Source organism: Priapulus caudatus, unplaced genomic scaffold (assembly GCF_000485595.1).
Source record: "Priapulus caudatus unplaced genomic scaffold, Priapulus_caudatus-5.0.1 Scaffold290, whole genome shotgun sequence".
Classification (NCBI taxonomy): Eukaryota; Metazoa; Priapulida; class Priapulimorpha; order Priapulimorphida; family Priapulidae; genus Priapulus; species Priapulus caudatus.
In genome coordinates, this window is record NW_014577351.1 from 22,788 (window position 1) to 34,492 (window position 11,705).

General features: G+C 46.2%; 1 protein-coding gene across 3 annotated transcripts in view; it reads right to left on the minus strand.

Annotated features, from left to right (window-relative positions):
- Window positions 1-1,689: 1,689 nt before the first annotated feature.
- LOC106808613 (serine-rich adhesin for platelets-like) overlaps window positions 1,690-11,705 on the minus strand; it is a 38,594-nt gene continuing 28,578 nt past the window's right edge. For all 3 annotated transcript variants that reach the window (XM_014811394.1, XM_014811395.1, XM_014811396.1), the window contains 4 exons: window positions 10,895-11,038; window positions 9,977-10,107; window positions 4,389-9,821; window positions 1,690-4,188 (listed from right to left, as the gene is read on the minus strand). In XM_014811394.1, the coding sequence (XP_014666880.1) occupies window positions 4,101-4,188; window positions 4,389-9,821; window positions 9,977-10,107; window positions 10,895-11,038 (5,796 nt within the window). In that variant the 3' untranslated portion in view covers window positions 1,690-4,100. The remainder of the gene's footprint in view (window positions 4,189-4,388; window positions 9,822-9,976; window positions 10,108-10,894; window positions 11,039-11,705) is intronic.

The following is an 11,705-nucleotide window of genomic DNA, read 5'->3' on the forward strand; positions in this document are numbered from 1 at the left end:
CGCGCACACACACACACACACACACACACACACACACACACACACACACACACACACACACACACACACACACACACACACACACACGCATGCGCGTTGTTGTGTTCGAATATTACTGAACACAAGCTACTGAAGATAAATTTTCTCGCAGTAACGCGCATTCTGAATGTGAAAAGCGTACATAGGTCAAGCCGTAAACAGGTTTAAATTTTGCCGCCCCCCGCCGCCCTCGACCCCCACACCTAAAGTTGTGAACACCTATGTGAAGCTATGATGGATGTAACTTGTATCACTGTGAACTGGAATAAACTGATAAAACACGGACTTTAATCACGTTAATGGTACAAAACGCACGGAGAGCCACGGACTATTACGAAGCTAATCACGTTCAGTCCGTGACAAAATACATACGTACTTCATGCACAGCTCTGGCAATGACCCGAGATATTACCAAAATTGTGATAGCAAGATTTTACCAATTTTAAATTTCACATTGCGAGAAATTTATTTACGCCGTCAGCATTTTCAATATATTCACATGTCACAATAATGTGCACAAAGCGATCATTTTTTCTAGTCAGACCCGCACATGTCAACTTGTTGTATAATAACGTAATACGCGCGAAGATAAAACGGTTAACTAAAATAGACAAGTGTGATAAATACGCAAAAACACGCACAATAGAAAGCAATTAACTCTTGATTATACAACATGATAATACTTAAATTGGAAGAAACTAAATACAGGATGAAACAATACCCACATATACAAATGTACAATCGAATCTAAAGTAAAAATAAAAAAATAAATATACGTTAATGAATATGGAAATAGATCGTGAACATGTACGGGTATATATCAAATTATTGCATTATGAAGTAATCAAAATAAAGCATACATTTTCGATAAAGCGAGATAATGATACGTGAATTGTGAGGGAAAACTGAAGTAATCGTGCCTCAAGTTATTGTTTCATAATTTACCATAATATTATGTTTTATCCAGCCAGTAATGAGAGGCCAAACGTATACCCATAGTAGTTGGCAAGCGCCAAGAATGCGCCAGCAGCGTTAATAATCCGATAACAATATATGCACTATATATACATAATATCAGAAGTGTATAATATAGATCTAATTAATAGATCTAGTATAATATAGACTATATTGTACACTCCTGATAATATGAGTGGGTTATATCATTTCAAAGATTGCTCGCTTATGTGAATATATTAAAAATAATTTTGAAATATCAATAATATTTTTCTCATTTAGTAACTAGTTGCCGGATCATGAAAATAAATAGTAAACACTCGCGCTCGCGCGTGTGGCTAAGGTTATCCGGCGCGCGCGCGTGTATGTGTGCGCGCGCGTTTGTGTGGATGTGAGGGGGTACGATCGCGCATACTTGCGTGACTGCGCGCATATCTGTCATGTACATTTTATTCGATGCTGCAGTAAACTGAGGTGTCCGGAATCTAGCGTACCTAGGTTATATACCGTAGCATTACTAAACAAATATGATTGGATGGTTTCTTCAATGAAAGCTGACGTGTGTATATAATACTGATGGAATAGGCAATAAGTAAGAAATGTGTAATATTGGAACTAAACGGACAAGAGAAGGAAAGCTGATTGGATAACCACTACTTCGTAACTAAAATCAAAAGCTAGTATAGGAACGATCACTTCAAGTTCTAGTGCCTCATTTATGAATTTATTGGTGAAAAACATAGTACAGGTATTATTTTATACAAGCATAACTTATTACACTGTAGCATATATAATCACCAATTAAGTAAACAGGAGCGAGTAGGCCTAAATGCTGAAGATTCCAGATTAGTGCCGACTATGCGAAAAACACGAGGCTTTCGTTTTTCACTGGAAATGGATATATTTGATTATATCTGCATGTCGCATGTAGCACTGGGTTTGGTTTCACATAAATAACCTTTCTTACATATCATCCCTGAACGTTCCATAACTTCGCAAAATTCCATGACTCTGAAGCGATTTCGCTCCTAGCTTTACTGATAGATGAAATCACATCGCTAAATGTGAAAATGAAAATGGTCAAGAAACATCTGAACAAAATATGTCACTGCCTTGATGTGACCGCTGGAATCTGCGCATGCGCGACAGAACCAAGTACAAATCTGGCCAATGTGACAAAATTTACTCTCGTACTATATGTGTACTCATGTACACTATGGCCGACTGGCAGAATTTAAAACTGGTCCTCCGTACACGTATAGACGACAGTGTGAGCCGTGGCAAAGTTGGAAGGTACAGCCAGAAACGAGCCTGCGTGTCACCTGTATGCGAGAGGAGCGCATAGATGATGCAGCACGTATCCTGCAATACATCCGAGCTCCCGCCGTGGATTCGCAGCCGATGCATGAAATTTAATTAGACTAGTAACTCGTGCTGTGCAGCACCAGCTGAGGAACTCGCCAGCGGAATAGCCTCTTCCACTAGTTATATTACTCCAATATGACTCGGTTAAAATATGGCAACTTTAGCCAAATATAATTTCCTAATACTTAAAACGAATTTATAAGATATGTTTACATGATCTTTTGATGTGTAGCCCGCTTCGAGGCCAGCTTAAGTTACAAGTGAGATCGTTAGTATATGCTGTCACCGGATTTAAAGGTTGCTTGACATCGATTGGTGAATAACAGTAGAATGTGAACATCTCTCATCTAAAGCCTATACTTTCACTTACGATGTTTTTATGCACTCCTGATATTATAGTGATAATTTAGCATGCTAAACGATAGTAGTATAAATTACCAGACACGGCTATTATTTCTTTTTATGGCATGTGGGACTCGAATGGAAGGTGACCACAATATTGTGGAAGAGTTCAAGTTCTTGCTTACTTTTCTTACAAAATTGCTATATTTACATAGAACATTGCAAGTTGCCCTGTAGAAGCCTGTCTGTCAGACTGTAAAATTTATAAACCGCTGAATATTGCAATATGCAATGAAATAAAGTAGAAATGCAGTTTCACCCACAAATTAAACATGTCCAATACTAATATGAACAGTTGCTGCTGTCGACAGAATGAACACAAGTTATGCCCATCATCTCACACAACGACGTGAGCAGTTACAACAAACAAGTGAACATTGCCGGGGACGAAACTACAGTTTCCTTTTAAATGAAAGACTCATTTACTCATTCAGCCCAACATCACTGAATAGCCAAGCCGGGAGAGGGAGCCACTCATCACCGTACCGCATTAAAAATTCAACAAAAAAACAAGTCTTTGGCAACGATACGCATTTAAATTAAAATTTACAATTGTACAAAACCATTTTGTTCTATTTACAGGTACAATAAACAACAATTTCTTTGTGAAGCCAACAGCACGGGTCTACTGACCTCAGCCACCTAATGTACAAACGTGAGTAATCGCAAAGCTAAAACGCATCCAACTGTACGTTCTTTTAAAACACACTCTGATAAACAATACACGTCCGAAAAAGAAAACAAGATAAATTATTAAAATGAGCATGGCTATTTTGAGCATCCCGTCCTACAAGGGACGCTCAGTAAAAACACAAATCGCATCTCTATGTGAGAAAGCTGCTTCTTGCATAAAATCGCACAGCAATATGACACAGAAAGACATGCTCAACATCTCCACTTGTCTGCAACATCTCTTAGATACATACTGCAACGACCATACTGAGTATTATATTGCCATCTGCACAACCCTGTTCAACTGGGACCATCAGTGAAGCAGAGGAGACAGCCAACAAGCTATAGGCATCTGTCCTTAATGTTCACCGATGGCGGTATAAGAACCTAACAGGCTACATAGGTGTGGTGAAACTAGGCGGCAAGAATACAGACAGCTGCGACGGCGTCCATATATATATATATATATATATATAGTACATAGAGATTTCCAGCAATATAGAAATATTGTAATGGCTGCTGGCAACACCGGTCTCACGTTGTTGCAGGTATTAAACACCTGCACCTCGGCGGCAGCCACAAGCGCAGTAAGCAGCATTCTAATAGGGCACTGACACTGAATTGCGAGGTGAGGGTTAGGCGAAGTCGAAAAACAGAAGCCTCGTGTCTTAGTCCTCGGGGCTGGGGCTTCGTGATCTTGTACCTTGATGCACGTTCATCGGGGTCGGAGGTCGAGCAGCTCTATATTTCCGCCTCCTGTGGAAGAGAGACTGCAGTTGTTAAACTAGAATTCATTTAAATTGCCACACTCAACTTTTACAATCACACAAATAAACTTTTACAAAGACACGCACGCACATGCATGCATATCATATATAGATACATTAATCTTGGCACATTAATGACGGCGATGTATGTGTGTGTACTCTAAATGACATAGAGCCGAGCTTACTCACCGAATACAGCCAGTTTTCGGTCCATCCCTTGACGGGGGTCGTGGAGTCATGCCTGACTCATCCTCCACACTGCAGCCAGACAGCAGAGACAGCTGCGAGTCATATGCCACCATGAGTGGCGACCCACCATCAGACAAGTCGAGGGGGTAGGGGTTCTCGCACCTGGGAGGGTGGCGCGGGTCATCGGGGGAAAATAGCTCAGGGGTGCCGGACGGCGGCGTGAAATCTCTCTCGCCATGCCGATCCATGTGGGTGGTAAGTTTCAGCTTTAAAGGTTTGCCATCAGAGCTTCTCATGCGCACTCCCGGGTGGGGCGGTGGGGCAGCACGGGGCGGAACACTGGGGCTTCCGCCATATCTCTTCTGCGCTAACAGTCCTTCGATTTCACTGTCGCAGCTCTCACTGCTAGTGTGCTCCTCCGAAGGTTTTCCATGCCGCGACTCAATGGGAGACTTGCGACAAGCAATCACAGGTTTGCTGCTGTAGGCGGTACCAATAGGCAAGGCATCAGGTGTCACAACTTGAACAGCCGGGTCGCCCGTCTGCGAGAAATCCACAGCTGTTAGACTGGCACCCAAATCTTGGTGGGCTTGGCCCTCAGTATCACCAGCTGCCCGATTTGCTGTAGTAGTCACTCTCCCAGCTGCTGCTGCTGGTGGTGCTCCAGTCTGACTCACTGCACTGGTTGCATTCTTAGCTGCTTGTGCCGTCGTCGATTGTTCTTTAGCCATAGTCACTCTCTCACTTGCATCACTGATCATGCTTAGCCCAGCCGTACTAGTGGCACATTCACTAACTGGAACTGTCTGAGCAAAGCTAGATTTATCTAGCTGCCCTGAATGATGCAATGGTGCGGGATTGACTTTATCTACTAGCTTCTGCTGTGATGCATTCTGGTCCTGCTGTACTGCAGGCTTTGGGACATCGTGCACTACAGGCTCTCCTACAATCTCGGCCGATTGCACTGCAGGCTTTGCAACAGCTGGCGCCCTCTGTTGGGATGCACTCTTGGCCTGCTGCACTGCAGGCTTTACCACAGCTGGCGCCCTCTGTTGGGATGCACTTTGAGCCTGCTGCACTGCAGGCTTTACCACAGCTGGCACCTTCTGTTGGGATGCACTTTGAGCCTGCTGCACTGCAGGCTTTACCACAGCTGGCACCCTCTGTTGGGATGCACTTTGAGCCTGCTGCACTGCAGGCTTTACCACAGCTGACGCCCTCTGTTGGGATGCACCCTTGGCCTGCTGCATCACAGGGGCAGCTGGCACCCTCTGCTGGGGCATATTTTTGGCTTGCTGAACAGCAGGGGTCACAAGAGCTGGCGCTCCCTCATGGGCCGTATTCTTAGCTTGCTGCACTGCAGGGTTTACGACAGCTGGCGCCCTTTGCTGAGATGCATTCTGAATCGAAGACTTTGGAGCACTTCTCGTTCTATGGTGGGAAGCACTTGTCAAAGGCGGAACCCTCTTTATCACAGGCATATCTAAATCGGCTGGTGACTTAACGTCATCCGATGCGGAGCTTTCCGACAAACTTTCACGCTCTATCGTCCTTTTACTTGGTGTAGGCGTGCTGCATTCAGGTGCAAACAGCTCAGGGGAATGAGGGGGCCGCTGTTTGTGTGCTGTGCCGGTCTCTTCCACAATAACCGGAGGTGTCATTTTCGGAATGCTGCTGGTACTGCTGCTGCTGGTACTGCTGCTGCTGCTACTGCTGCTTGACTCAGACTCCTCATCTTCAACTGACGTTTTGACGTCGCTGGGCTTTTGCAGCAGTGGTTGCACCGTCAGAAGTTTGACAGGAGCCACGGTGACGCTAGATGCAGTCAGAAGACTGCTAACTTTCGCAGCGCCAGAATTTCGATACCTTGAGGATCTCTGAGCTGCCTCTTTCGGACTCGTCGTTGAAACGGTCCTTTTAGTCATCGGGCGGATACTGCTGGATTTAGTGTTACTTATCGACTCATGCTCTCTCAGGGAAGACTCTGACGACACACCCGGTGATTCACAGCTGGAAGCTCCCAGCGTTGCCACCGCCGCGCGAGAACGAACCAAAGATCGCAGTGGACTGCCAAGCGTGCTGCTAGTTGCTGCTTTTTCTAATGTAGCTTTCATGTTCTGCACATGCTCAGTGCAACGTGCGGCGTTCGGTCGGTGCGCAATGTCCCTATTCGCTGGTGCCGCACGACTGCGCAAACAAACTTTCTGTGCGGCTACGGTTGACTGAGCGTGAGATTTCTCTCCGAGTACTTTTTCCTGAGTGTTCTCTCTTGCCTCACTACGCCTGCCAATCTCTTCTCGGTCAGAGCTGTCGCTTGAGCTCGGTCCTCCACGTGTGAGGCTGGTCGGACGCGGAATATGGCTCACAACCTTGGCTGCAGGGGTCACATCCTTCTTTCCCATGCTATCGGTGTCCGTGCAGCTTTCTATTGCTGAGTCATCAGCATACGGTGATATTTTTCGTGACGCCTCAATTTGTTTCTGCCTTATATGTTTTATATCTGTACACTGATCAGTACTGTGCTTTGCATCATTACCACATTCCTGGTTAAGAGATGGCAGGGCTGGCGTTTCCTTAGGAATCACCTGTACAGTTTCACCATGTTCATCTTTAGATGCTGAGGGGTCACCTGTTTTAACTGCATCATCTTCGTTTTTAGACTGCTCTTCTCTCTCTTTCAGAGATTTACAGCCTTTCTTATCAGCATTCTTTACATCACTGTTATTGGTTTCTATTTTCGAGTGTGATGCATGTTCATCCGTACTCTGCTGGTTTAAATCTTTATGCTCTGGCGACATATCGGCCTTACCTTCGTAGATTGCTATTTTCCGATCAATTTGATGTTTACGGCTATGTTCTTCAGACTCACTGGCTTCATTGGCTTTTACTGTTTTATGTTTACCTGTCTGTGATTCTACTATAATTTCCTTATTGATTTTGAAGTTTCCTACCTTAGACTCTGGCATATGTCTGGCATCACTGTTACTAATTCCCTTTTCATTTGTCACATCAATTCCACGCCCTTCGCGTTTAGAGTGTTGTGGCACGCTCTCCGCAGATCTACAGTCATCTGATGTCGACAACTCATTCACAGGGTGTCTAGAGCTTTCCTTCTCTAAGTGTAATTTGTTAACATTCGCAGTCACCTCACACCTTTCACAACCTGGTTTCATGCAGCCTTTCTCTTTATATTCTGATATTCGCTTTGCCTCACTCTTAGGACTATTTTCATTGCACTTTGTTAGTTCTATCTCAGTATCTGCACGTGTCTTAACTCCCCCCATGTCATGTTCTGTGGTTTTGGTTTCAGCTACTACATGTGAAATGATGGGCTCACATTCTTTAGTGTGATCGTCTTTACTTACTCTCACCTCTTCTATTTCTATCTGCTCTTTCAGTTCGAATGGTCCCATCTCTTTTTCACCTGCCGTTTTCTCGTCTTCTTCCTCCTTTTCACTGTTTTCACTCTTTTCCTCCTTTGCATCTCTAGAAACAAGCTGCCTCTCCATACCATTTGGTGTTTTATCCTCCTCTTCTTCTAACTCCTCCTCCGTTCCTTTTATGTCTTCCTCGTCTTTTACATCCTTCTTCGTTACCTCATTTGATTTAGACTCTTTGCTCAATTCTTTGGATGCATCTATTTTTACACCTATTTCACCAGCAGTACTTTCCCTTTGTCCTGAGCTGTTAACAGACATATCAGCTGGCTGACTAACCTCGGGATACACAATGTTAGGAACAGGTATGAATGGCATTTCATCGAGGTCCCTTTCAGCCAAAGATGTCTGCCCATCTTCCTCAAGCACCATTTGAGCATCATGAAACGGAGCAGCTGCTAGGCCTATCTGTTCATTGCCACCAGAAGCCCGTGCCTGCGTCACAGCTACGTCACGACTATTTCGGCCTTGCCTTTTATCACAAATTAACACGTTCTCCGCCTGCGCGCCAAGGGGCCGTAACTTTGAGCTCGGCTGCCCCGTGTCCGCCACAGTGGGCACCTCCACGTTGGTACCAATAGCACCACTCTGCTGCTTCAATTGACTAGAATCGGTTTCGTTGCACGTAAAGCTCAGCGGGCTCGCAGTCGCCTGCTCTCGCAGCTGCTTGCTGAAGCCGTCCGGCGCCAAGCGGTCAAAGCCGTCCGATATGCAGTCACTGCTGCCCACCTTCCACGAGTCCACCCACGTCTGCGACTTGCGCAGGATGCCCTTAGGCTTCAGCGAGTCGGACGGCGGCACCTTCTCGCCAGCCGTCGGCACCTGTAGCTGAACTTCGTCATAGATGGCGCCGGTGCTCACCGTTCGTAGGCGAAGATCATCGCTGAATGCGGCCTGCTCGTCCAGCGGGTGCAGACGATCAACCTTGTCAGCGTCCGCAGCGCCGTTCGGCATTCCGCTGTTATCTGCATCCTCTAGAGGCAGGCTCCGGCGTTTGTCCTTATCCTTACCTCGCATCGGGCCGGTGTTGCGCCGCCGCAGATACGGAGCAGTAGCCGCGCGCTTCGACACCATCAGCTGCTTCGCCGAGCCAAACGAGGGCACCTTGACGGGAGAGCGAGTCACCTTCACGGTGGCGTCAGCCTCCATGGCCGCCATCGAGGGCGCCTGCTTGAACGTAGGGTCCTCCCACTTGCCGGTCTGAATCTCCTCCATGTCGTCCTCCTCGTCGCTCGAATCGATCGCCCAGCGCGAGGCGAGCGTCAGCGCCATCGTGCGGTACGCATTCTGGTGCATAGAGGCCGCCTCCGTCTCGGCCATGGCGATGGCGTGGCTCGCGCTGATGTCGACCGGCGGCATGTTGACGACGGGCAGGCTGAAGCTGGCGCTCACCTCCTTTGCCTTCTCCTGCTGCTGGTCGGCGGGGGCGACGCGCGGCCCCGCGACATCGCTCGCCGGGATCACAATGTTCACGTTGACGTCGACGTCGCTCTGCGCGACCTTCGCCTCCGCCCCAAACTCGCCGCTCGGCTTCCCCTTCCCGCGGACGCCGGACCTCGGCGCGTCCTCCTCCTTGCTCGGCGTCGGTAGCGCGACGTTGGCGACGGCAAACGCCTCGTTGAAGCTCGCGGTCATCTGCGGTGCGGCGAGTTTGGGCGCCAGCGGCAAGCTGACCTCCGTGTAGACGTCGCCGTCGGCGTCGCTGCGGCGCGAGCGGTCGCGCAGCTTGTCCGGGGGCGGCAGCAGCAGCTCACCGTTCACCTTCTTCTCCGGCAGATCCTCCTTCTCCTTGCCGTTGGCATGGTGCAGCATGTCGATGAGCTCCGCCTTCGCCCGGTTGTCCTCCTCGTGTCGCGAGTCCTTCTTCTCCGGCTGACTGATGTCCTTCAGCGGCTTCTCCTTCGTGGAATGTTCCGGCCTGATGATCTTCTTCGCGTCTGGATTGGCTTTGTCCGGTGCGCTCTCATCGAAGACGTCCTCGGTCCTACCGAGCACCCTGGTGGCATAAAGGCAGACGGCGCTTTAGACGCAAGCATACACAAGCTTGTGGATACAACAACCAAGCATAGAATTCCCATTTTTCGAATTTGACTTAATGCTGAATAAAATCTGACAAGATAAGATGCCGCGAAGACTGACAATGGTAGGTACCCGAGTTGTCCCTGAGTGTCCTTGATTGCTACAGGTGGACTGGTACTGGTGGTTGTCGTTAAGGAGCCATCAATATACGGCTTCTCCCAGTCGTAAGCATCCGAGAACTTGATACCCTTTCTCTTCATGCACTGAAAAATAGGTTTAACAATACATATAAACTGAAGGAAATAGCATCAGCTTTGAAGTTAATACGACAGGACAACAGCAGGAATACAATTAAATGTTTACTATTTTCCTATTTTTTACTAGTACCTCTGTAAATTTTTGGCACTGCCGACTGGGCAAATGACTGGCCTGCAATTAAATTCATATAGGTGACAATGCTGAGATTGCCAAGGATGCATTATTTAGAACATAAAAGCTTATCAATAAAGGCAACCAGGAGTTCTTCTTCTTGGCTTATAATATATAGTAGATCAACTCATGTTAGTGTTTTAACCATTTTACTTTCACCTTTCATGAACTCAATAAAACAGAAACAGTATAGGAACAGGAAATGCTGGCAGAGTAGTGAATTACACACAGAGCTCATGCTGGACAATTGATTTCAGCTAGGTTTAATAAGGTGAACAACTGCTGGACAATCATGTGCTGTTCAAGATAATGGTTTAAACACAATTATTAGCTAACAGAGTGTGATGCCTAGGACAAGGAGGTTCAAGCATGGGGTATATAGATTGCATGTTGTGCTTCCCTGCTTGAAAGGCAGGGAAAAAATAACTTTTTTTTCACGGGAGCTATTTTTCAAGTCTGAGGGAAAAATAGCTCTTGTCAAAGATTTTACGGGAGCTATTTTGAGCCTCACGGGAGCGTTTTCAGAGGTTTGAAGAGCGAATCGCTCATCGCTCCCGTGTATTTTTTACCCTGTTGAAAGGGAAGCGCAAATAAGGGCAATGAATTATATACTCTGTTTACCTGCTGGAAGAGGGAGTGCAAGTGGGAATAATCCGGTTGGCTGTAGTAGTCCAGCTGGGCCACATGGTCAAGGAACAGTTTCATCTCGGACGGCATGTGCTTGAGCAACTGCTTGTGGTCATATTTCTCTTTTATCTGACCGACCTGCAACAGCAACATAGAACGAGTTACACCTTATGTGATTAATAGAAAGTTGTAGTCTAAATGGCATCTATGTGACTACTGATGAAAGCCTATTATATTATACTAGCTGAAACCCGCGCTACGCGCGGGCTTAGTGACTGTGATGCATGTGTTACCAGTAGGCAGTACAGTAGTGTTATGTGTAAGGTGTTATATAGAGAGTTTAGTTGTTGCACATGTTTGTTTTTTTATGGTTGAGATGTCAATACAAATACATGTACAATCATGCTTACACGTAACACATTAACCATTTGTTTGGCAAGTACACAGTGAAATACACACACCCACACAGAAATGTTTTATTGTATGCTATGTACTGGTTGATGATACGGACTCCAAAGTTAGAATATAGATAGATCTGAATGGGCTGGTAGGTCGTGCGACTGATTAACCACTTCAACTTGTACATCTCATATGGGAAACTGTGCCGAAATAGCTACTGAATATTTAACTTCATTATTACATGGTTATTTCTACTTACATTATTGGGCTTACAAAAATCTCAGACACACAGACACAGAACACAGATTATCAGATACACCAGAGCTCTGGATACACAGAACAAAACGAAATAGAAACAGAACGAAAACAAAACAGCGCCCCATATTTTCAGGCAAATGTTTACCTT